Source organism: Ptychodera flava, chromosome 20 (genome assembly GCF_041260155.1).
Source record: "Ptychodera flava strain L36383 chromosome 20, AS_Pfla_20210202, whole genome shotgun sequence".
NCBI classification, from domain to species: domain Eukaryota; kingdom Metazoa; phylum Hemichordata; class Enteropneusta; family Ptychoderidae; genus Ptychodera; species Ptychodera flava.
Genome location: NC_091947.1, coordinates 38825378 through 38853325, shown reverse-complemented (window position 1 = coordinate 38853325; position 27948 = coordinate 38825378). Strand labels below are relative to the sequence as shown.

At 36.0% G+C, this 27948-nt stretch overlaps 1 protein-coding gene and 2 long non-coding RNA genes across 4 annotated transcripts in view; 2 read left to right on the top strand and 1 right to left on the bottom strand.

The window, feature by feature from the left end:
- The window catches only part of LOC139120884 (uncharacterized), a 466659-nt gene that overhangs the window by 47034 nt on the left and 391677 nt on the right, over positions 1 to 27948 (bottom strand). The window lies entirely within an intron of this gene.
- LOC139120881 (DNA-directed RNA polymerase II subunit RPB2) overlaps positions 1 to 27948 on the top strand; it is a 412063-nt gene that overhangs the window by 138854 nt on the left and 245261 nt on the right. For both annotated transcript variants that reach the window (XM_070685501.1, XM_070685502.1), the window contains exons 8-9: positions 7867 to 8050; positions 19793 to 19915. In XM_070685501.1, coding sequence (XP_070541602.1) covers positions 7867 to 8050; positions 19793 to 19915 — 307 coding nt within the window. The remainder of the gene's footprint in view (positions 1 to 7866; positions 8051 to 19792; positions 19916 to 27948) is intronic.
- LOC139120886 (uncharacterized) lies at positions 1212 to 3562 on the top strand. The gene is made up of 2 exons (XR_011549165.1): positions 1212 to 2086; positions 2856 to 3562. It is a non-coding gene; the product is annotated as an uncharacterized lncRNA (long non-coding RNA).

Genomic DNA, 27948 nt, shown 5'->3' with positions numbered 1-27948 from the left:
GATTTTGAAAAAAAATCGAAATAAATGTCAATAAAAAAAATCAGCCCAAGAAGGTTTAACAAAAAGAAAAGGTGAGAGAGTGGGGAAAAAAGAATGTACAATGGATCAGATAAAAAGATAATGTACCTCATCAATCTTCCAGACACCCCCCTTTATCAAATGGTCCACCCTGATGTATTTTTGAACGCAATTAAACATGCAGTGTATTTTAGTTTAAGATGTCAACTTAGGTAAGGATTTGAAAGGAATAGTCAAGTTCACCACAGTTAAATTTCTTAACTTTATCTCTTGTGTCATCATCCTTGTGTAATTGGTTAAGTTAGTAAGTTGTTCCAGATGTGGATGCACTAGCTGTTCTGGTAAAAAACAATGTTTTGTGTAGGGTTTCTGAGTTAATGATTGTATGTTGAAATCTCTCCATGTATCTGGTGTATGGGCAACATGTAAACATTGGTTGCATGTTATGTATTTCAGTCTATGTCAAATATTGTAAATGAAAAATCAAGAACAGTTTGCTTTGTGCTTGTAAAAGATAACATATTTGTCAATACTTAAGTAGAAAAGGAAAAGAAACTAATCAAATTGGTGTAACATGTTCACCCTCAGTGCCTGTAGGCCTAGACTTAACTATTTTATCATTACATTCAGCTGTTTGTTATATCTTTATCACTCTCCATGGGCCAAGGCACACTTGGGGGCCAATGTCATCACTCTGTGCCAGTCTGTGTATGTCAGTCAGTCTGTATGAACACGTATGTCCATGTTTCATACAATTGTTTGTTTGTTTTGGTAACTATATGAGAGCAAAGAGTGATATTGTCACTGTTTTTAGCTCATATTTGGTATGTATATGAATACCAAAAAGAGCTTATATGATGAGTCGGTGGCGTCTGTATGTCTGTATGTATGTATGTATGTCCGTCACACACAAAGGATCCCATACCACCAAAGCTACCATCTCAGTTTTTGGTGTACAGGTGGATGCAGGGGTTTAGATATGACGTTGTTCAAATGAACACGTCAGTGTCAAAAATGTGCCAATGAGGTAAGAAAAAGGGAAATCCTGCAAATATGCAGGAGTGATGGCATGCCAGTGACTGAAACAGGCTACTCCACTGACCTTGAGTCATTTCCTGTTATTGTTTATGAACTGTTACATATTAGACCTGCTCAAACTGTAGACAGTGGGGGGGGGGGGGGAGACTGTCTATGCTCAAAATAAGAGGGGCTAGCTGTTTCTGCTATGCATGTTGCTAAAGTTGACCTCTACTTAAAGTTTACTTTTGTCATTCTTGTGTTTCTGGTTTAAATATTTCTTGTTGTTTTTCTGGTTGTACTGTGCACAAATCATTGTCATAACATCAACGTAGAACAGATAGAAACAACATTTATTGTTGATCTTTGGTACCCATACTGGTATGTACCAATTCTGATCAAATTTGAGCGACAACGTATGATTGTGGTATCTTTGTCATGGAATCTCCTTAAAGATTTCCACAGTGTTCAAAGGTTACATAATATATTTAGCTCATTTTGTGAAGGGTAAGTTAATTCATAATTTCTGGAGAAGTATGTTATTTAACCCTTTGAACCCCGCTTGGCACTAAAGTGCCGCAAGATGACCTTTTGACCCCTGATTTTGCAATACGTTGACGTCAGCTCCTTTCCAGGCCTGAATTGCAATGCCAGCCATACAACACTGAGTCAGAAAGCTAGGGGGGCCTAATACGACCTTATAAACAACCACATTCTGTTTCACATACAAACAGCTTCGTCAAGTTGTGATATTTAAGCGGCGATCGTTAGCGAAATTTGACAGTTATTTAAAAATGGCGGCCGACGACAGCTACGCTTTGATCCGTTATAAGACGGGGGTGTTTTGGGGGATTGTTTTGACCGAAGCCAAGTAGAAAGTAGCTCAGAAAGTGAAGATCGCACATTAGACTAACGTGACATCGATGTAGATCAAAATGGCGGCCCACGACCACACCAACGGCGAAGAAATTCAGCCACCAGTTGAGCAACTGGAAGTCCGACCCGTGCCTTCAAAGTGATCCAGCCCCACGGCAGCGCAGAGTAAGAAAAGGTAGGCTAGTTCCTCTTTATAATTGACAACTTGCAATGCACAGTTAGATGTATGTATCGATGATGACACTTGGCATAGCTCGATGTTTATTAGTAAACATGGCAAACCTCAAAGCAACCAGGAAATGACAGAGCAACAACAGAGATGATAAGACAGACGTTGACAGATGAAAGATAGGACATTTAGGACATTTTTAGGTTTACTGTAGGTGTCCTACTGACTGTAGATGTGTAGGCCTATTGCAGGCGAAACTGACCGTCTGTCTTTTGTATTACATATAGTTTTATATAAATATCCCTCATAATCTAATTTAATTCGAATATATTTTATTCATGGATACTAATGCCAAAGGTGAATTATTTAGCTACTTGTTCAAATGTAAGGAGGATACAGATAGTGTTTGTAAACATTGTACAAAGTTATTCTTTGTGGTATAAATTTTATTGAAACAAATTGGTGCTAATACCTTGCAGATTTCCATAAAGAGTGTATTACATACTGTTATATTTTAGTATTTGAAATATGTACCTGCAACGTGTTTGCGCTACCCTGACAGAGAGAGAGAGAGAGAGAGAGAGAGAGAGAGAGAGAGAGAGAGAGAGATGTAATAGTAATACCTTAGTCCATATCAAGCTTTGTTCTTATTCATAGAATATGCCACCATGAAAAAGGCATGGCTTTGTACTTGGATTATCTTACTGAAACTTATTCACACAAAGTACATAACATTTTTAAAAATTTAAAAATTTTGTATTTGTTTATGTTTCAGGCAAAGAGAACCTAAAACCAGAAGGCAAGGAGTGTGAAGCAAGCTAGGCGACGTGTGTTTGATCTTATGCAGGGTTTACTAAATTTAGGCCATCATCTGTAGACTGACAATGTTTATACAAGTGTTAGGATAGCAAGACCTTTATCAACAGGACACATGAATGTGTGGAACAGTCAAATTTAGTTCTGCTCTGCCAGACATGCTTACCTACGTTCAGAGGGAAACGAAGTGATTGACGATGGCTGGCCCTGCCTTGGATGGATAGTAAGCCAGTCTGTTTTCTGTCAACTATTCATTCACCAGAGAATAATGGTCAACCGGTGACTGTATGTCAGCATCAGATGACATATTGGGACTGTGTTGATACTCAATTTATTTTTGTCTCCAAGTATAATGCTTGGGGTCTGTTGTATTTTATTTTGTACAGAGTAATTTGTTATATAGTAAAAATAGTATCATATGACATTTTTGTACTGTATAGATACTCAATTTGTTTTTGTCTTCAAGTATAATGCTTGGGTTTTATAGTATTTTGTTATCTTCAAAGTATTTTGTTTGATAGTAATGCAATTGAAGGCAGAATGAGATTTATTGTATGTGATTTATAATTGAAAAACAAAATGAGAAAGTTTAGTAGGTTTTACATACAGTACTGTTCTTTGAAAAGACAATATACTGCAGGCCTTACTGCATTTTTTTCTCTTCAATGTTATTGTTGGTAGATGGAAAGAGGAAGGCTTGGAGATGACATGCATAGCTCAAAAATATGATAAAAGACAGTGATATCATCAATATTGACAGTGTTGTGTTCTAAGACCCAATTTTATTATACTAATGATGTACCTGCCACAAAACCCACCTTATCCAGAAATGATTACTTGTGACATTTTGAGGGTTTTTGGTCTGGTTTACAGTGTGTTGCTACATTATTTTTACTTTTTTTACTAAAGAAAAAAATAAATGTTGTTTTGGTTGCAATGAAATTGTGTGTTCTTATGTTTTTGCATGCATATTGGATGAAATTTTGCAAACTGGAATAATCAAAGTCTGTGTTTTGCAAAATGATTGTAACGTTAGTGTTCTCTGTGATTTGAAAGAAGCTTGTATTGGATTCATAAATATGATGTTAAAAACATTTTCTTGGAATCATCAGTTGTAGACAACAGAATCTAATATACATTTAGACATAATTGAGTAATGGGAAGTGATAAATTATTTAGAATGTCGTCAGAAAGAGAAGCAAATATTTGAAAATCATTGTAAATTTAGAATACTGGTGGCCATTTTGAATATTTAATGAGGTCATGTGACCAGTATTTGCATATTTTCCCGGCAATTGTTATTCTACAATTCCAAAAAATATCTTGTTATTGTGGACAAAGTCTGATAAATTCAATAGTCAGATGTTATAAAATAGGATAATTGACCTGTATGACCCCAATTCAATGGCGCTGTGTATAATTCTTCACTTACGAGGGAGGACAAGAAAATCTGTGTAAGGTTTATCAAATCTGTGTAAAGTTTATCATAATATATAAAGTTTACATAAAACTTCATGGTCATGGGACTATAAAATGTGATTCAGCACTGGGATATGATACAATATTGATTTTCTTTTACTGGAAAATTGGAAAACATGTGAAAATAATGATAAATTTCTATTATTGGCGGCCATTTTGAATACTTAATTAGGTCACATGACTAGTATTTGCATATTTTTGGGACAAGTGTTTCATTGTCATTCAAAATATACATACTTACCATTTGAAATATTTCATAATATGAGATGCTGGATGTTATGTTACATTATGCCTTGACTGACCTAACCCTTATACAGGGCCTTTGTTACATTACACTTAGCAGACCAAAACTATACAAAATATCAGTATTTTTTCATAGATTTTGTCTCAATATTATATCAGTTCATGCTGGTGTGATAGAAAGCAATGGTTTGGTGATGAAAAATGATAAATTAATGAGGAATTTCTATGAAAATAAAGAAATATGTTGAAAAAATACAAAATTTTATATATTGGTGGCCATTTTGAATATTTAATGAGGTCACATGATCATAATTTGCATATTTTTGGGATGAGTATTTTATGGTGATTCCAAAAATATATTGGTATGGGGGACACTCTTTGCTAATTTAAGAAGTCAGACGTCATACTAGATGGTACTTCCAAATGTCAACTCAACCCCAGGGCCTTGGGGTGCAAAGGGTTAATAACATACTTAATTGTTATTACTTGTTATTTAATTAATGTTTGCCGATCATGGTACTTCAGTGATAGTAAATTACTAGACTACATATAGCCACATGGGCACTTTTGAAATATCATCTCTGGCTTGCCAGACTACCAAAAATCAAAATATTGTTAACAAAACCAGAATTTTGGGGCAAGAGAGCAAAACAGTGCTGGAAAGTAGCTAGCCAAAGTACGGAAGTAGCTGGTCATTTTGGCCGGCATCCAGTCAAAAATGAACACACTGGGCCAGTTGCTTGTGATATTTGATAGCATATATGTTTATATGCTAGGAGGCATCATGGGCCAGTGGCTAGAGCACATCTCAGTAAGAGCCCCGGCATTTCTGTGGTGTTATGTCCTTGAGAATGGCGCTTTATTCATCATTGCTTCTCCCCACATGTGAGCTGCTGTTTGCTCCCCATAGAGTTGGATGTTATTAAAATAAGGTCTGGTGACCAGGGGTAATAATAAATTGTAAAACACCTCGAGCACAACTTGTGGATATTGGCGCTATGTAAGAACTCATTATCATTATTGTTATATTGTTATTTTGTCAAATATCTTCGTTGTGCAATCTAATATGGCTGTTAGGCAGCCAATATCTTGTGATTGTTTTAATTCTAGAGCCATTACAAAGACATGCCAAAACCTACTTCTTGTAAACTTGGGACAAGGACAATACACTATGACTATTATATAAGTGTGGCAAATGTCTTCATAATACAATTAAATGTGGCTGCATGGTGGCCATTTTCTTGAAATGTTTTATCATGTCCAGAGGCATTACTGAGACATGCCTTGACTTATTTCTTTTAAATTTGCTACAAGGACCACACAATATGACTTACTGTAAGTTTGTATCATACAACTATTTAACCACAAGCATATGGGAACTAAGTCATTGACAAATGACCTGTTCCATTGACATAATACAGGGCTCAAAATTAACATTTTATCCTGGTAGTCATTTTGACCACCACATTTTAAATTTGGAGGTCATTTTAAGGCAACTGGTAGTCAATATTTTTTTTTGAACTGAATCATATTATTTTTTTTTATTGTAGTCATGAAAAGAGAGGTCAATGTTATGGTGGGAGTCTTTGAACATAGCTGTACCCAAAATGTACATGTCTGTACAGTGGATAAAAAAATAATACATAAGCAGTGTTCTCCCACCCAAATGTTCATAGCATATTGGCTAACTTTGAACATTTTTTGAACAATAAATATGCAGAAATGTGGCCTCTGTTACATTCACGGACAAATAGATGAAGTTCTACTTTATAAAAGGACATGTAACTTTTTCATGATTTTTTTCATAAGCTTACAAGCCTTTTAAAAAATACTGTAAGATTTATGGTATGCACATTCGATATATTGGAATTAAGACAAAAACCTACCCAGACAACAGTGCTGTCATTAAACATGTTTGGTTCTGAACATGGAGGTATTTTTTTACCTCCATAGTTTGAACTACGCCGAGTACGCGTACAGAACTAGATTTTACACTGAATCGTGCTACCAGCAGTCCACAGTCAAGTTATATTTCCTTTGTTTACGTTTGCGGCCCGCTGAAACATCCTGCATGCTCGTTGGTCTTCAACCAAAGTTAACTTGGCCGATTGTTACCGCGATATATCAAAGTGATCACAAGTTTACATTCCACAAAACAAGACGAATTTATCATAATAGCCACGTCGAGGTACACGATCCACGATGTGTACACTCGAAGACAAAGAGGGCCGAGGGCTGCCAATTGTTTCAATAGGTACCAATTTACGACAGTCACACACAACTCCAATGCGCTGTGCGCCAAAATGTCGCAAAAATTTACGTCTTTCAATGTTTTATGGTAGAATGAACTCATGATCGTTTTCGATCTTTTTTTCAGAATTATCGGGTATCTGTCCAACTTTTCAGAGTCAATTTAATTATTTTAAGCTTTCAAAGGACCAAGAGACCTAGCAGTCGCTCAGGCTAAACTGTTTAATCAGAGATTACACGTTTGTTTCCGCGAGTTGCGACGTGTAGTGCCATTCATCATGTCGTAGACATTTTCTAGTTTCTCTACGTTCGATCTCGATAGCGTCATATTTTTCCTCTGAAATCTTGCTGCGGCAGGATAACCGTTTATGTTTTGAACACTAAGAAAGAATATAGCAGCCAAGAAAATGGAGTTGGTTTGAAATTGTAAGAATGAAGGGCTGTACTTTGTACATTTGTTTGTATATGTGTAAATTCCGAACCGTAGTGGTGCTATTGAAGTGTACAGGCCCGATGCCGATACGCTATCGCTAGACAAGTACAGTGCTATTTATAATACTGTATCACATTGTTGCACCTAAATCAATCCATTCCATTGCTTGCCGAGAACGTAATTCATGTTAAATGAACTGAATATTGAAAGCATAATTTTATTCGCTACACTGTGCCTCGCGCGTCGATCGGAGGAGATTAGATGTTACATTTTGGATACAACGCTGTTCAAACTGGGGACCGTGGTCTCAAAAACTTGGGTCCCAGCCGTGGCGCGAGCGGCTAATCGCTCTCGCGGAATTTGATTTGCGTGAGTAGTAGGTGAGCCATCAGACAAACCGGCAACCGCTGAAATACTATTTTTTTTTCATGATGGTCAAAATGACCACTAGTTACAGAATTTGGAGGTCAAGCGTGGAAAAATGGTGGTCATTTGACGCAAGACCAGACCGCTAATTTCGAGCCCTGTTATATCATTATTCTAAATTTTGTTTGTCCACCAACAGGTACATGGTTCATCGACTGTTGTTAGCTGCACTTGGTCGTCGTGAGCTAGATGACAGAGATCACTATGGAAATAAGAGACTGGATCTAGCTGGTCCTTTATTAGCATTCCTGTTCCGACACTTATTCAGGAATTTGATGAAAGAAGTCAGGATATATGCACAGAAATTCATCGACAGAGGAAAGGTAATGTAGTTGATTTTCATACTCTGTTAACAGCAATATCGCTGAATAATTTTGTGATGTTCATTATTGTATGTTTTAAAGTATGATTTGCAAATGTTTTACACCACATCAATAGTTAACAACCTCTGTTGCTGTTACTCATAACCCTTTTCCTGCCAGACAGTATCAGCCAAGTCTGTAAAAAGTGTTATTGGGCCAAAACAAGACGTATTTTCACACACTTGGCTTGGTCTGTTATAGCATCTTTAGTCCAAAAAAATCAAGTTTACAGTATTTATGTTTTCAACAGCCTTCAAATGTACAGTATTATGTTAAAATACACCATATAGAATATGTTGTGTTTCATTAATTTTAACCATCTTGACCTGATGGTGAAATATGGACTTGGCAGGAAAAGGGATAAACATGCGATTTCTGTGCAGTCTTCTCTAGGCAAGTCAGTCCTGCCTCGGATAAGGTAACTGGTAAGTCAAAGAAAGTGAGGCAGTCTTTTTCAGCGCAAGTCCCACAGTTGTTGACCAGGGATGAGCAGAGGAAACGACTGCATGTTGCAAAAGGAGGGAAGGTCACTTGAGTTGAAACTTCTCCTATCTTGCTGTCAGTAGAATATCTTCTTTGGTATTTTGTCAGTCAGTGGACTCAAATTACCGATGACCCTGTGGTTCTGGATTTGGAGGACCACAGGGTTTTGTTGTGGTGTGAGACAACTGGCTACAGTTTTTTCTCTTCACTCTGCGGAGGCGATCCACAGGAAGGGTGATAAATTTAAGCAATAACCCCCCGCCGCAGGAGGGTATACACGAGATTTTGGTACAATGCGCGACATATAGCACGAGCCGATAGGCAAGTGCTATATGGAGCGGATTGTACCACAATTGAGTGGATACCTGACTGCGGAGGGGGTTATTGCTATTATATTATATCAACTTGTGTGTCTTTGTTGTCTTACTTGAGTATTTTCGTCACCTTTAGCCTAAGCCCCAAATGCAGAAAACAGACGTCTGAGAGATTGAACGTCGCAAATTCTGCGCCCGAGACCGAGCATTTTTAGCTCACATTTGGTATACCAATGTGAGGTAATCGTATGAGCTGAATCAGTTCATTTGCATGCCATTTGCATGCCTGTATGTATGTATGTACGTATGTATGTATGTATGTATGTATGTATGTATGTATGTATGTATGTCCGTCCACGTCAAAAACAGCTAAACTGCAGCACATACTGTCTTAGTATTTGGTGTACAGGTGCACCTAGGGGTGGAGATGTGAATTTGTTCAAATGAACATGTCAGTGCCAAAAATATGCAAATGAGGGGAAAAAAGGAAAAACCCTGCAAATTGCCAAAACTCTGTAACCGTTGGTCAGATCAGGTTGAAACTTGGTGTGCAGGTTCCTTTAGGCATTCTAAAGTAGGTGTTTCTATTTTTAGGGTAATTTTTTCAGTTTTTAGTCAAAAAATGTTTTTCTCTGAAACCTCTCATCTGATTGCTTTGAAAGTTGGTATACATGTTCCTCAGGATGACCTCAGTCAAGTGTATACAAATTGAATTGAAATTTTAATATTTGTAATTTGGGCAATTTTCCAAATTTTTGGTCAAAACTTTTTTTATTGAAAAATTACTAATCTGATAGCTTTGATATTTGGTATACAGGTTTCTATGGTTGATCAAAATCAGTTTAATGAATATCGTGAAGATATCTTGAATTTTGTATTTTTGCTGAATTTTTTGGTTACTTTTCTCATTTTAAGTAAAATTTCTTCTTCTCTGAAACTGCTAGCCCAATTGCTCTCAAATTTGGATTGGATGTTTGCAAGGGTGTTACCCTTCTAATTGTTGAAATTACGACAAAATTGGAAATATTACTGTTTTGGGGCAATTTTTGTCATTTTTGGTCAAAAACTCTTAAGAGATATATTCTTTTTAAAGCCCCTGGACAGACAGCTTTTATATTTGATGTACAGATGTCGAGAGATGACAATAGTTAGATATGTGGAAATTGTCCTGAAATATACAAATTTGTATTTTTAAGACAATTTTGTTATTTTTGGTCAAGAAAACTTGTTCTCAAAATTACTCGTCTGATAGCTTTGTAATTTGGTACAAAAGTCCCGAGGGATGTAATGAGATAAATTTTCTGCTCAAAGTGTTGGGAAACCCCCAAATATTTGTATTTTAGGTAATTTTCTTTTGTGACCTTAAATGACCTACACCAACCCAGGATATGTTGTGAGAGAGTTTTGAAGGCTGTGAACACAATTTTGTCATATTTAATATCAATTTGTAGTAAAATTTGATCCAGAAAACAAAGCTGAGGTAAATTTTTTCATTGCGAACAAATTTTTGCAACTTTTGCATGTAAGACACACTGATGAGAAATTTGGATCCAGGATAATTCCAGATGTCGTAATCCCCCCACAGTGGAAGGCATTTCACTATCTGTAACTGATTTAAGTGCTGTTTGCATTCGAATGATAGCACTCACAGCATTAATTAAAAACATCCCCAAGGTTGTAAATACATTTCCTGCCATGCCAGCTGGTCTTATGTAAGGGGTGGAACATTTGATATTCAGGAGGGGGTAGGGGATAGAAGATTGATGAGGTAGCATTCCTTTTTAAAAGATCCCTTTTATATTTTTTCCTACATGTACTCTTTTTTCCCCACTCGCTCGCCTTTTCTTTTTGTCAAGCTTCTCTGACTAATTTTTTTGTTGACATTTGCTTATGTATGTAGGATCTGCTTGTCCCATTGCTACAGAAGTTGATATGCATGTTCCTAAAGATGACCTCCAGTACCTAAGTTGCAGACCTTAATTGCTTTTGTCATTCTTTTTTTTCTGGTTTAAATATTTCTTGAATTTACCAATTCAAACCGAATGTGAGCACACTGTCCTTGACGGTATTTTTTATAGTTGGAATTAAGCATAGGCACACAGATCCTACGATAAATACGCATTACGTTCATCAACATTGCCTTTTATTCACATATGCAAGACAAACACTATAGGCCTACTTGTCAAAAAATACCTGCTGCAGTCACACAGAAAATGGGTCAAGAGTTCAAATCAAAAGAAAAAAAGTAACAATTTCTTTCTTAAATTTACATAAGAACAGTAGTCCTGGCTTTTTGGCATACTAACAATAGATTTGTATCATTCTGTATCGCATACGCGTATATGGTATAACGTCGACCGTCGCGCGACATTCAGAGGAGGTACAGTGACGTTACAGGATCTACTTTTGATGGATAATTTTGACGTTAATTTTGTACCAGAAAAAAAGCAGTTTTGAAATAATTCAGACGTGTGATGACTGCAACTTTGATGAACAATTGCACAGAGTGTGCTGTCCGATTCAGCGAGAGCTGGACGCTAACACTGCTCGTTGCATTTGATGTTGAATTTTGTCGCAGTCACAAGGAGTCATCCCATTGTTATTTTGAACTTCGTAGTCTACATTGTTAGGACACCCCGGTCTGTTACAGCCCAAACTTTGGTAAAGGATATTTGACATACCGATACTATGAGGAAGTGTCAATTTATTAGTGAATGAATGAATACAAGCTTAATTTTACAGAGTGGTAGGATGTATCGCGTCTCGACCCCGCAATATCGAGCAAAGTGCACGGTGCGCTGCGCTGTCGCCCTATAAGTTGTGTGCATCACACCCCAAATATGTTGCTCTAGAGATGTCTTTCATCATCGATCCCAACTTATTAGCTCCACTGTCAGCGACGCGGAGCTTATCAAATAGGTTGATTTTCCGTCTCGTCCGTCGTCGTCCGTCATCGTCGTCAGTCGTCCGTCGTCGTCCGTCAACAATTGCCTTCTCCTCTGAAACCGCAAGTCCGATTGCTTTGAAATTGTATGTGCAGTTCACTTGGGGTGACCTAACTTAAGTTTGTTCAAATCGTGGTGAAATTTGCATATTTGTATTTTTGGGGCATTTTTTGGTGTTTTTGGTAAAAAAATCTTCTTCTCTGAAACCGCTTGTCCGATTGCTTTGAAATTTGATATGCAGTTTACTTAGGGTGACTTCAGTCAGATTTGTTCAAATCGTGGTGAAATTTGCATATTTGTATTTTTAAGGCAATTTTTGTTATTTTTGGTAAAAAGATCTTTAAAAATCTTCTTCTTCAAAACTACCAGTCAGATAGCTTTGATATTTGGTACATATGTCCCTAGGGATGATCTTTTTCAGATTTGTTCAAATTGTGGAGAAATATGCAAATTTGCATTTTTAAGGCAATTTTTGCCATTTTTAGTCAAAAAATGTATTTCTCAAAAAGTACTGGTCTGATAGTTTTGAAATTTGGTATACAGGTTTCTACAGATGAACTAAGTAATATATTGAATCTCTGATGAAATCTGTAATTTTGTAATTTTGGGGCAATTTTTGCCATTTTTGGTCAAAAAATGTGTATTTTCAAAACTACTCATCTGATAGCTTTGAAATTTGGTATACAGGTTCCTACAGATGAACTGAATGATATTTGTTGCAATTATGATGAAATCTTTAATTTTGTATTTTTGGGGCAATTTTTGCCATTTTTGGTCAAAAAATGTGTATTTCCAAAACTTGTCATCTGATAGCATTGCAATTTGGTATACAGGTTCCTACAGATCACCTTAAAGATATTTATTGAAATTATGATGAAATCTGCAATTTTGTAATTTTGGGGCAATTTTTGCCATTTTTGGTCAAAAAATGTGTATTTCCAAAACTACTCATCTGATAGCTTTAAAATGTATGGTTTAGATTGGTACGTTCAAATGCACCGACGACTATAGGCAACTTTCGAACATGCTGGTTCAGGGGCCCGTTTTACCACCGCTAGCAGTGCTAAAACAGTATTTTAGCATCGGTGGAATGAGCTCTCGCCGAATCAGAATGGCACATGGTAGCATGATATAATATAATTATCTTTTTATTTTTAAATGTGATCCACTCTGAGGTTTCACATCCAATGGTGGCTATCCAAGAACAATATGCATATGGGGACATGGTTCTCCTCTAGCAGCTAGGTGTCTAGGTGCTAGGTGTTCAGGGATGCGGTTCTCTTTTATAGGGAAATGCACCTGGATGGTGATATGATTTCAGGCTGATAGTCTGTGAATCATATTTCCTGTCATATCAAGTGTCATGATGTTCATGGATGTGTCCCACCTTGGATCAGAAGCATATCTGAATGATTAAATGATGTCTGGCTTGTGGTCCAAAAATCATCTAATTCTAGGCAAGCCAATAGAGCTGGAGGTCTGATATTTGGTACATAGGGATAACTATGGGATACAATTGTTTTGACGAAATATCACGTGACCTGGATGACCTTTGACCCCAAATATACATAGATATCCATAACTCAATAACAACAAGTGCTACATCCTTTATATCCTATACCTCATTAATTATGCACATACCTAATTCTGTGCAAGCAAAAATTGCTGGAGGTCTGATTTTTGGTATATGGGGATAACTATGGATAACAATTTTTTTTAACAAATGCCATGTGACCTTGATGACCTTTGACCTAAAGTGTACATATTTGTCCATAACTCAGTAACCACAAGTGCTTCAGTTTCCATATTTGGTATGGTGGAACACCTTATGACGACACATCCTGTACCTCATTAATTATGCACATTTCTAATTCTCGGCAAGCCAATAAAGCCAGAGGTCTGATTTTTTGGTATATAGGCATAACTATGGTATAGAATTTGTTTCACAAAACGTCACATGACCTCGATGACCTTTGACCTGAAATATACATATTTGTCCATAACTCATTAACCACAATTGCCATATCCTTCACATTGTGCATGATGGGAGATGTTATGAAGCCACATCCTGTACCTAATTAATTATGTGCATATCTAATTCTATGCAAACTGTTTTGTTAGCGGATACCGGACAGAGATAAGGCGGCGTGGGACCGCTATTCAATGTAACTGAACACACCTGTGACGTCACAGATGCCCAACCATGATCCCAGCTGAGGGCTTGACCTGAGTGTTGCAAAATGACCTGATGAAAGCCATGCACAGAAATATAAGAAAAATTATAACACTCGCACGTACTTTTAGCTTGCAATTCTGTTGCGAGTGTAATAGTATTGTCCCCTGGAAGATATTCAGTCACAAGAACAGGATCATTTCACCAGACCTTTAATTATGCACATATCTAATTCTTGGCAAGCCAAAGGAGCTGGAGGTTTGATTTTCTTATATAGGGATAATTGTGGGATACAATTTTTTGACAAAATGTCTCATGACCATGATGGCCTTTGACCTCAAATATACATGTTTGTCCATAACTCAGTAACCACAAGGGCTACACCCTACAAATTTGGTATGATGGGACACCTAATCATGACACAGCCTGTACCTCATTAATTATGCACATATCTTATTTTAGGCAAGCCAATAGAGCTAGAGGTGTGATATGTGGTATGTAGAGATAACTATATGGGATATAATTTTTTTTTTACAAAATATCACGAGATGTCCATGACATATGACCTCAAATATCAGCGTGTGCATTTTTAGCTGGATGCCAGCCAAAATGACCGGCTACTTCTGTATTTTGGCCGGCTACTTTTCAGCACTGTTTCGCTCTCTAGCCCCAAAATTCTGGTTTTGATAACAATATTTTGATTTTTTGGTGGTCATGCAAGCCGAAGATAATATTTCAGAAGTGCTGATGTGGCTATATGTAGTCTAACAATTTATGCGGTGAACTTGTTGCTATCACTGAAGTACCGTGATCATCGAATGTGTTGTACTAAACTGGGAATCGCTCTCGAGGTCAACCTTGCTTTCCCGATCACGGCCCGAATTATTCTGACGTTCACATCAGGTAGAGCCAAACATTGGACTAACATACACGTATGTAATGCCCACAAATAGCCGACCATTTCCGAATGAAGCTGACGTTTCGCTCAAAGCAGAAGAGAAAGTCGACGTTTAAGAGCTTTGGTTTTCTGCGTAAGATTGGGGCTTTGGCAGATGGGTTTGGTATGGTATGTCATAAGGTCTCCTATCATACCAAATATGAAGGGTGTAGCACTTGGGGTTACTTAGTTATGGCCATATATGTATATTTGAGGTCAAAGGTCATTGGGGTCACATGACATTTTGTCAAAAAAATTGTATTGCTAAGTTATACCTATATACCAAAAATCAGACCTCTAGCTCTATTTGCTGGCTCACAATTAGATATGCACATAATTAATAAGGTACAGGATGTGATGTCATAAGGTCTGCCATCATACCAAATATGAAGGGTGTAGCACTTGTGGTTACTGAGTTATGGATATATACTCATATTTAAGGTCAAAGGTCATCGAGATCACATGACATTTTGTCAAAAAATTGTATTGCTAAGTTATCCTATATACTTATTTTCACTTTGTTTAGTGTGATTAGATATTATTTTAGCTGAAAAAAGGGTCCAGGGAAAGTAAGGAAATCCAGTATTCCACAGTGTAACAATTGGCTGAAAATATAAAATTTCTTTCAGTCTCTAGAATCCGAAACCGAATCCGAAACCGAATCCGAAACCGAGTCTAATTTCAGCATCGTCTAGCCAGAGTGTAACGTGGGGATAGCGCCCTCAAACCACAGATACCGGCTTCCCATAGACTACCATGTATCAGAAAAATTAAAACTGTGATAACTTCATTAATATGCAAGCCACGCCCACCAAAACCTTTTCAGTTCTAGCCATTTGAATTCTGAAGATGTCTACCAAATTTGACTGAAATACGTTCAGCCGTTTTTGAGAAAATGGACCAACAGACAGACAGACAGACAGACAGACAGACACACAGACAGACAGACATCGCTGCGACATATGCCCACGTGTGTGAACACGTGAGCAAAAAAGGAAAAGAAACTAATCAAATTGCTGTAACATATTCACTCTCAGTGCCTATATAGGCCTATACTTAACTATTTTATCATTACATTCAGCTGTTTGTTATATCCTTATCACTCTCCATGGGCCAAGGCACACTTGGGGTCAATGTCATCACTCTGTGCCAGTCTGTGTATGTCAGTCTGTCTGTATATGTATGTCCATATTTCATACAATTGTTGACTTGTTTTGATAACTATATGGGAGCGAACAGTGATGTTGTCACTATTTTTAGCTCACATGTGTAAACACGTGGGCTATTGTCATAGCGATGTCTGTCTGTCTGTCCGTGTGTGTGTGTGTGTGTGTGTGTGTGTGTGTTAGTGTGTGTGTGTGTCTGTCTGTCTGTCTGTCTGTTTGCACGATAACTCAAAAACGCCTGTACGGATTCTAGTCAGATTTGGTACACTGGTACCATGTGTTACTTGCAAGAACTGATTAGATTTTGGTTAGTGTGGCTTGCATATTAATGAAGTTATGCAATATTGTTTTTTTCCTTACAATGGTTTCCCTATGGAGACGGTAATGACAGTGTAGACATATATCAAGAAATACTGCACCAAATTTCATGAAACTTTTCACAGATGACAATCTAAGAACATAATGATGATACTGTGAGTGTCATGTCAATTATCTTCTCATTTGCATATTTAATGAACTTTTGTTATTAGTGAGATAACTCTGAAATTCCTGCACCAAACGTGATGATACTTGCAACAAATATTGATCTGATATATATCTAATTATACTTAGAAGCATTAGGCAGTGTCAAGTTAATAAATAGCTCATTTGCATATTTATGAAGTTTTGTAATTAGTCATATAACTCCGATATAACTTCACCAAATGTGATGACATCTGCTGCAGATACTGATCCGACTGATATCTAACTGTAGTGTAAAGCATTTAGTAGTGTGAAATTAATTAAGGGTTCATTTGCATATTTAATGAACTTTGTAATTAGGTATATAACTCTGAAATTACAGCACCCAAGTCAGTGAAATTTGGTACAGATATTGTTTTGATAATATATCTTATTGTACTGAGAAGCATTTGGCAGTGTCAAGTTAACAAATAGGTCATTTGCATATTTTATGAAGTTTAGTAATTAGTGATATAACTCCAAAATAACTGCACCAAATGTGATGAAATCTGCTGCAGATACTGATCCGACAGATATCTAATTGTGGTGTAGAGCATTTAGTTGTGTGAAGTTAATTAAGGTTCATTTGCATATTTAATGAACTTTGTAATTAGTGATTTTACTCCATAATTAAAGCATTAAATTTGATGAAACTTGCTACAGATGTTGATCTGATAAATATCCAATTGTACTGAGAAGCATTAAGCAGTGTCAAGTTAATGATTAGCTCATTTGCATATTCAATGAAGTCTTATAATTAGTCATATAACTCCGAAATAACTGCATCAAATGTGATGAACACTGCTGCACATACTGATACGACAGATATCTAACTGTGTTGTAAAGCATTTAGTGGTATAAAGTTAATTAAGGGTTCATTTGCATATTTAATAAACTTTGTAATTAGGTAATAACTCTGAAATTTCGGCACTAAAATTTGGTGCAACGTGCTACAGATATTGACTTGATAAATATTTTATTGTGCTATGAATCATTGAACAGTGTCAAGTTAATGTAGGGTTTATTTTCATATTTAATGAACTTTGTAATTAGTGACATTACTCTAAAATTACAGCATTAAATGAAATAAAACGAGCTACAAATGTTGATCTGATGGATATCTAATTGTCCCATAAAGCATTGAGCAGTGTCAAGTTAATTGACAGCTCATTCGCATATTAAATAAAGTTTTGTAATTAGTGATTAAACTCTGAGAGTACTGTGCGAAGTTTTAAAAAACCCTGCTACATATAGTGATAACATATATCTCATTGTTCTGTGAAGCGTACTACTATTAATGAACCTGTTGTAAAACACGTGAGCATATTCAGTTCATATATGGTTATTGATTGTGATAATGATTATTCTGTATGCTGAAATGGTTTTTCATACTGTACAAGAATGCATAAAATTACTTCAAAATTTCTTAAAATTTAAATATTTCTTGCACACCCCTTCCCTGAAACCCTCCACATGTGTTTATGTTGAAATAGCCTTTTATACACTGTGTAACAATGCGTAAAATTACTCAGAAATGTTTTCAAATTTAAAAGAAATCCTTAACACTCTTATGCTGAAATGGTCTTTCATACAGTACAAGAACGCATGCAATTACTACAAAATGTCTTCAAATTTTAAAAATTTCTTGCACACCACCTCCCTGAAACCCTCCCCTGTATGTTGGAATAACTTTTCATACACTGTATAAGAATGCATGAAATTGCTCAGAAATGTCTTCAAATTAAAAAAAAATACCCAACACATCCCCCCTTCCCCACCCCCACCTGCCCAGGGAACCTGGTTGCACACAGAAGATAACCGTCTACTTTTCTAAATTTTCTGCCTACTAAATTTTTGAGAACTCTGAATATACATTTTTGTCCATAACTCATTAACCCCAAGGGCTACACCTTTCATATTTGGTATGATGGGACACCTGATGATGACACATCCAGTACCTCATTAATTATGCACACATCTAATTTTGGGCAATCCAATAGAGCTGGAGGTCTGATCTTTGGTATACAGGGATAACTATTGGAAACAATTTTTTCGACAAAATGTCACTGACCTTGATGACCTTTGACCTCAAATATACATATTTGTCCATAACTCAGTAACCACAAGGCTTACACCTTTCATATTTGGTATGAAGGGAGATCTTATGGTGTCATATCCAGTACCTTATTAATTATGCACATATCTAATTTGGGGCAAGCCCATAGAGCTAGAGGTCTGATTTTTGGTATATAGGGATAACTATGACATTCAATTCTTTTTAATAAAATGTAACATCACCTCCATGACCTTTGACATCGATTTCACAAATACAACTATAGCCTTCCATGTCTTTGCATATGAATTTCTCTATTGCTCCTGTTGACCGAGATGTCTCGAAACCCAGTTATAGCTGCTTTGCAGCTAATATTGGCAGATTTGGTTTTATAGTCCTTGTGATATATTATAAAGTTGTCAGAATTTTGATGTTCTTTTAGCTCATATTTGGTTTTGTATATAAATACCAAAAAGACCTTATATGATGAGTCGTTGGCGCCTGTATATCTGTATGTATGTGGGTATGTATGTGCAGATGTATGTCCGTCACACACAAAGGCTCCTATACCGCCAAAGCTACCATCTCAGTATTTGGTGTACAGGTAGATGCAGGGGTTGAGATGTGACGTTGTTCAAATGAACACGTTAGTGTCAAAAATGTGCAAATGAGGTAAGAAAAAGGAAAATCCTGCAAATGTGCAGGAGTGATGGCATGCCCGTAAGAAACAGGCCAACTCCACTGACCTTGAGTCATTTCCTGTAATCGTTAATGAACTGTTACATATCAACAGACCTGCTCAAACCTTAGACAGTAGAGGGGGAAGACTGTCTATGCTCAAACTAAGAGGGGCTTGTTTCTGCTATGCATGTTGCTAAAGTTGACCTCCAGTACCTAAAGTTTCAGACCTTATTTACTTTTGTCATTCTTGTGTTTCTGCTTTAAATATTTCTTGTTGTTTTTCTGGTTGTACTGTGCAGAAATCATTGTCATAACATCAACGTAGAATTTTCCTGCACTGAACAGATGGAAACAACATTTATTGTTGATCATTGGTACCCATACTGGTATATACCAATTCTAATCAAATTTGAGCGACAACGTATAATTGCGGTATTTTTTCTTTTGTAGGATTTCAATTTAGAGTTAGCCATAAAAACACGAATTATTACTGATGGACTGAAATATTCTCTGGCTACTGGTAATTGGGGTGAACAAAAAAAGGCTCATCAAGCAAGAGCAGGCGTGTCCCAGGTATGTAGCAGTGTTTTTTTCAGTAGTTAACCAAATCTTTATTTTCGCCAGTGATAAAGATCGTATTCCTGATACTTAGAGGCCCAACCCCAGTAGAACTGGGGCTGCTATTGTTTTTGTAGGAATTCAACTTTCTTCTTCTTCTCTGTTTCTTCTTCTTCTTCTTGTTCTTCCGTAACCTTTTTGCAGGGCTGGAAACCACAGCACACAGCCTCTTCAAACTCCCAGGGTTTATCGTTCCTATTGAGTACTAGTGCACCTGACCTTTTAAATTGTGTAGGGTCATGTGACCTTGCAGCCATATGGTATTCAAATTTTGTATTCTGCATAATTTTGAAGGTTATTGAATTAATATTTTTCCATATCTCATTAGTTATGCAAAATCATTGTATCTCCAGATTGTATCTCGGGAACTACAGAGATTTGTGTTCCTTGTGTTGGTCCAAAATTTTGTTTTGAGTGTTTGGATGACCTCAAATGATTTCTGACCTACCTTAATGTAGCTTGACTCCCGCGCAAACAAAAGCATAACAATTTGGCACATTGGTACACCCAAGGATTGTAATTTTTAACTCATTTGCTCACACACATGAGCTTATGTCACAGCGATGTGTGTGTGTGTGTGTGTGTGTGTGTGTGTGTGTGTGTGTGTGTGTCTGTCTTGGCCCGATATCTCAAAAATGGCTTATCAGATCAGAATCAAATCAAATCTGGCACATAGATTCAGTTTGCAAATGGCAAGAACTGATTAGTTTTTGGTGCGTGTGGTTTGCATACTATTTGCTCATTTTCATAATTAATGATTTAGAAAAAAACATACAAACATTGAGAACGACTCCACACAATTTGATTAGATTTCCTACAAATGTTAGTCACACCAGGATATGTCTGCCATGAAATGTATTAATTTATTTATTTATTCGGATAACCAACAGGAGTAAATTCCCAATTACAGGCTCCTTAAAACATAAAAAAAAATATAAAAATACAGACAAACAGAAATTGATGCAAAGGACAATAACAAAGAACATACAAATCATGAACAAAAATAATCCTCACATTTGTTTTAAAAAGACTAAATCTGTTAAAAATGTCAATACTCGAGCGCAATTTTGCAATATGGTAATATGTGCTTAAAGCATGTGGCAAAAAAGGGTGTTTACGAACATTGATTCTGGAAAAGGGTACCGAAAATGCTAGGTTTACCCGTAGACTACGTTTAACGTTCAGTGGGATTTGAGTTAAATGAGAACAATTTACCACAGAGTGAACACATATGTACATTTGTACAGGAAGCTAAGATCAGAAACGCTCCTAAGATTGTATAGGGGAGGCAAATTGAAAAAATTGCATAATTCTGTGTATCCTGATGAACAGTAACGCATATTCAGTTTAAAACACAAGTACTTAATAAATTTTTTTTGAACACCTTCAACCTTATCAACAAGATTCTGCTGCCCCGGATTCCAGATAACAACAGTATTCGAGGCAGCTGCGTACAAGGGCGATATACAGAGTCTTTAAAGATTTAACATCACTGAAATCTTTACAATAACGCTTTAAAAAGCCAAGGTTACGCATTGCTTTCTTAACTGCATTATTGATATGCTCAGAGTAGTCCATGGAGCTACTAAGGATAACGCCCAAGTCCTTTACAGATGTACATCGTGCAGTCGGTACTGTATCAATAGAATAATTAAAAGAAAACTTCTTGGTTTTATTCGAAAATGTAATGCAACGACATTTCTCAACATTTAGTTTCAGCTTCCATGTTGAGCACCAATAAGTAACCCTGTCCAAATCATCCTGCAACAGTGCACAGTCGGAAATTGACTTGATTGTTTTATAGAGCTTAGAATCATCAGCATATAAAATTACATTTGAAGACTTAGCACATTGTGACAAATCATTAATGTACGAGATAAATAACAGGGGGCCAATATGGACCCCTGAGGTATTAAGGGATGACATGAAAGATAATTGCTAATTTGTATACTTAATGTAATGCACTTTCCTAATTAGAGATATATATCTGAATGGGCTTGACCAAAGTTGACGAAATTTGGTATGTATATTGAATATACTATGATCGAAAATTATTTAAAGGTATTAAGCATTTTTACATTGGTCAAGTCCCAATTTGCATATTTAATGAACTTTCCTATTAAATTAAGGATATCTTGATGGAGCAGACCAAAGTTGACGAAACTTGCTATGTATATATGATACAACATTATTCAAAGTCATTAAGCATTTTTACGTCAACCAACGCTTGATTTGCATATTTAATGAACTTTCCTTATTGGGGATGTATACCAGGATTACTTGATCAAAGTTGGTGAAACATGCAATGTACATTGATGATACCAGGTTAAAACAATATTGAAAGTCATTTGGCATTTTCATGTCAGGTAATTTATAATTTACAAATCTAATGAGTTTTCACAGTTTGGGATACAGAGCTTAAAAGACTTGACCATAGGCAAGTACACTTGCTATGACAGCAATCAAAGAAAGTATTTTAATTTCAGCTAATTGCGTATTTGTGTACTTAATGACCTTTAGAATTTATCTGTGGTGAATATTGTTCATGATGTTGATCATAATAGTTTCAATGAAGTTGTAAATATGTAGCAAAAGTTTAACACACAACTGCAATATATAACGAAACACGTGAGCATTTTCAGTTCATATCTGGTTTTTTGAATACACCACTGCTAAGTTGAGGGAAAGAGAAAGAGGGTTTATTGCAAAAATAAGAACGGAAACACCAACAAAGTTATAAAATAAAGCACAAAATGAAACGGCAAATCTATAGTAGTAAAGGAAATAGAACTGCAAAGGTAAAGTGCCCTCAGCAGATCCCAAACTATGTACTATCAAAATTTACAATACAAAAACAGTCGAAATAGAAGTAGCAAACTAACCTACAATAAAATATAAGCAAAACATATGGGAGAGGGCCCCTTCAGTCAAGCAGCCAAGGAAAGGTCGTTGGTGACCTTGGGGTCAAGGCCTGAATGACGTTGATGATGAATCCATCCTGAGAGGCCGAAATGAGGGAAAGGAGTGGAATTCCCGAGAAATGGGGGTCAGGATGGAATCCAAAGCCCAAATGAAGGAAGTATGACTGAAGTGACTCCCAAAAGGAGGGAAGAAATTGAAAATGTGGCGAATATTGTTCATGATGTTGATCATAACAGTTTCAATGAAGTTGTAAACATGTAGAAAAAGTTTAAATTAACACACAACTGCAATATATAATGAAACACGTGAGCTTTTTCAGTTCATATCTGGTTTAATTTTATTTCTGTCAAATGACCTGGGAGCCATCTCTGATTGAAACTTCAAAATCCATCTCTTTGTATAAAAAATTGTTCAGTCAAAATTCTGTACACACTCTTTGTAATCAGGTACAAGTACCTATGTGCAGAATTTCAAGTTCACAGGTCCTGTTGATATTGGGATGAAGATTTTTAGCTCCTATATGACGATACATATATGTGCAAGTGGAAGCTATTCTTACAGGTTGGAAAAATAGCCTGTCTGTATTTATGTATGTTTGTATATAAGTATATCTGTCCATCAACATAAAAACTCCTAAACCACAGCACCTACCATCTCAATATTTGGGGTACAGGTGCACCCAGGGATAGAGATTTGAATTGTTCAAATGAACTTGTCAATATCAAACATATGCAAATGAAAAGGAAAAGGAAAAATCATGCAGATTGCTGAAACTCTGTAACCATAAGTCAGATAGGGTGTTAACTTGGTATACAAATGAGGGTAAAATATGCAGATTTTTAACATAGTGACCGAAGGTCATCATGTTATTGTGATGGGTTAAGTTGGTGTCGGATAGTGAAAATTTTCCGTAAACAACAAAAAAGTAAAAAAAAACACTGAATAGACTGTGTTGATATTTGGTACAGACGTCCAGATTGTGTTCAAGGTTCCGATTCCTAAAAATGGAGTTAAACTGTGTAGCAGTTAGATAGTTTTGGGAAATTGCTAACCCCCCCCTTTTTAGCTCACGTGTGTAAACACGTGGGCTATTGTCATAGCGATGTCTGTCTGTCTGTCCGTGTGTGTGTGTGTGTGTGTGTGTGTGTGTGTTAGTGTGTGTGTGTCTGTCTGTCTGTCTGTTTACACAATAACTCAAAAAGGCCTGAACGGATTCAAGTCAGATTTGGTACACAGGTACCATGTGCTACTTGCAAGAACTGATTAGATTTTGGTTAGTATGGCTTGCTTATTAATGAAGTTATGCAATATTGTTTTTTTCCGTACAATGGTTTCCCTATGGAGACGGTAATGACAATGTAGACATATATCAAGAAATACTGCACAAAATTTCATGAAACTTTTCACAGATGACAATCTAAGAACATTATGATGATACTGTGAGTGTCATGTCAATTATCTTCTCATTTGCATATTTAATGAACTTTTGTTATTAGTGAGATAACTCTAAAATTTCGGCACCAAACTTTATGATACTTGCAACAAATATTGATCTGATATATATCTAATTATACTATAAAGCATTAAGCAATGTCAAGTTTATAAATAGCTCATTTGCATATTTTATGAAGGTTTGTAATTAGTCATATAACTCCGATATAACTTCACCAAATGTGATGAAATCTGCTGCAGATACTGATCCGACTGATATCTAACTGTAGTGTACAGCATTTAGTAGTGTGAAATTAATTAAGGGTTCATTTGCATATTTAATGAACTTTGTAATTAGGTATATAACTCTGAATTTACGGCACCCAAGTCAGTGAAATTGGGTACAGATATTGTTTTGATAAATATCTAATTGTACTGAGAAGCATTTGGCAGTGTCAAGTTAACAAATAGGTCATTTGCATATTTTATGAAGTTTAGTAATTAGTGATATAACTCCAAAATAACTGCACCAAATGTGATGAAATCTGCTGCAGATACTGATCCGACAGATATCTAATTGTGGTGTAGAGCATTTAGTTGTGTGAAGTTAATTAAGGGTTCATTTGCATATTTAATGAACTTTGTAATTAGTGATATTACTCCAAAATTAAAGCATTAAATTTGATGAAACATGCTACAGATGTTGATCTGATAAATATCCAATTGTACTGAGAAGCATTGAGCGGTGTCAAGTTAATAATTAGCTCATTTGCATATTCCATGAAGTCTTATAATTAGTCATATAACTCCGAAATAACTGCATCAAATGTGATGAAACTGCTGCACATACTGATACGACATATATCTTACTGCGTTGTAAAACATTTAGTAGTATAAAGTTAATTAAGGTTAATTTGCATATTTAATAAATTTTGTAATTAGGTATATAACTCTGAAATTTTGGCACTAAAATTTTGTGAAACGTGCTACAGATATTGATTTGATTAATTGTGCTATGAATCATTGAACAATGTCAAGTTAATGTAGGGTTTTTTGGCATATTTAATGAACTTTGTAATAAGTGACATCACTCTAAAATTACAGCACTAAATTAAATAAAACGTGCTACTAATGTTGATCTGATGGATATCTAATTGTCCCATAAAGCATTGAGCAGTGTCAAGTTAATTTGCAGCTCATTCACATATTAAATAAAGTTTTGTAATTAGTGATTAAACTCTGAGAGTACTGTGCGAAGTTTTAAAAAATAGTGACAACATCACTGTTCGCTCCCATATAGTTATCAAAACAAGTCAACAATTGTATGAAACATGGACATACATATACAGACAGACTGACATACACAGACTGGCACAGAGTGATGACATCGACCCCAAGTGTGCCTTGGCTCTTGGAGATAACGAACAGCTGAATGTTATGATAAAATAAAGTATAGACCTATACAGGCACTGAGAGTGAATATGTTACAGCAATTTGATTAGTTGATTTATTTTCTTTTCCTTTTCTACTCCTGTGATAATCTTTAAGACAATCAATCTGCAAGGCAGTTTATGTATTGACAAATATGTTATCTTTTACAAGTACACAGTAAACTGTTCTTGATTTTTCATTTACAATATTTGACAAAGACTGAAATACATAACATGCAACCAATGTTTACACTTTGCCTATACACCATATACATGGAGAAATTTCAACATACAATCATCAACTCAGAAACCCTACACGGAAAAGTAAACATTGTTTTCTTCCAGAACAGCTGGTGCATCAACATCTGGAACAACTTACAAACTTAACCAATTACACAAGGATGATGAAACAAGAGATAAAATTAAACTGTGGTGAACTTGACCATCCCTTTCAAATCCTTACCTAACTTGACATCTTAAACTAAAATACACTGCATGGTTAATTGCGCACAAAAATACATCGGGGTGGACTTTTTGATAAGGGATGGTGTCTGGAAGATCGATGAGGTACATTACAGTATCTTTTTTTATCCGATCCATTGTACATTCTTTTTTCCCCACTCTCCCATCTTTTCGTTTTGTCAAACCTTCTCTGGCTGAATTTTTTATTGGCATTTGTTTGGAATTTTTTCAAAATCTGCCAGGATTTTTTTACTGCATTTCAACACCAAATACAGTTTACCATATCAAATGCTTACTAAATCACCACATTATATGCTCTTAGTTCCAGTAGGTATAAAATTACCAAAAAAAATCTTAAAAATACAAAATGAAAGATATCCCAGTAAAACTGAAAGTTTCGCAAAGTTGCCCCAAAAATTCAAAATTCCGGATTTCAACTTAATTTCAATATATCTTATTAACAAAAACCCTAAGAACCTGTTTACTCAATATCAAAGCAATCAGAATGGTAAATTTTGAGAAACAAATTTTTTGACCAAAAATGAGAAAAATTGCCCCCCAAAATACAAAATTGCAGATTTCATCCTAATTTTAAATATATCAAATTAACATAAACCCTAGGAACCTGTATACTAGATATCAAAGCTACCAGATCACAAGTTTTAGGAGAAAAATGTTTTGACCAAAAGAGGCAAAAATTGCCCCAAAATAAAAAAATTGCCAGTTTCAACATACCTTCAATACATTATATTGGGATTAATCTTAGATACCTGTATACCAAATATCAAAGCTATCACATCAGTAGTTTTTGGATAAAATTTTTTTTTATCAAAAATTATGAAAATTGCCCCAAAATTACAAATATGACAATATCAATACAATTTGCACAAGCATGACTGAGGTCATTCTGAGGAACATGAATATGAAGTTTCATAGCAATCAGATGAGCGATTTCAGAGAACAAGATTTTTTGACTAAAAACGGAAAAAAATACCCTAAAAATACAAACATGCAAATTTCATCCCAATTTTTGCACACATACATTAGAATACCTAAAAAAATCTGCATACCAAATTTCAACCAAATCTGACCACTGCTTACTGAGTTTTAGCCATTTGCAGGATTTTTCCTTTTTTCCCCCTCATTTGCATATTTTTGGCACTGACATGTTCATTTGAACAAATTCACATCTCCACCCCTAGGTGCACCTGTACACCAAATACTAAGACAGTAGGTGCTACGGTTTATTAGTTTTTGATGTGGACGGACATACATACATACATACATACATACATACAGACGACATTTTTCCACCGTATACGAATACCTCCCATTTGCATATATACATATGCATATTATATGGGAGCTAAAAAACCTGCTACATATAGTGATAACATATATCTCATTGTTCTGTGAAGCGTACTACTATTAATGAACCTGTTGTAAAACACGTGAGCATATTCAGTTCATATCTGGTTAGTACTTTGTGCCCTGTGGGCACAAGGTACTAATGTGATGGCGCGGCCCAATATGGCCAACATAGTGGGCCGTATGCTGTGGACGCAGGTATCTCAGAAACGCTTCAGTAACTTTTTCTGAAATTTTGTCTGGTGGTCACCTGGGCATGTATCTCAAACGGTCTTTTTTCTTTTTTTGATTGAATCATTTTAAAGTCACTTTTTAGCTCCGCTGTCAGCGACGCGGAGCTTATCAAATAGGTTGATTTTCCGTCGTCGTCTGTTG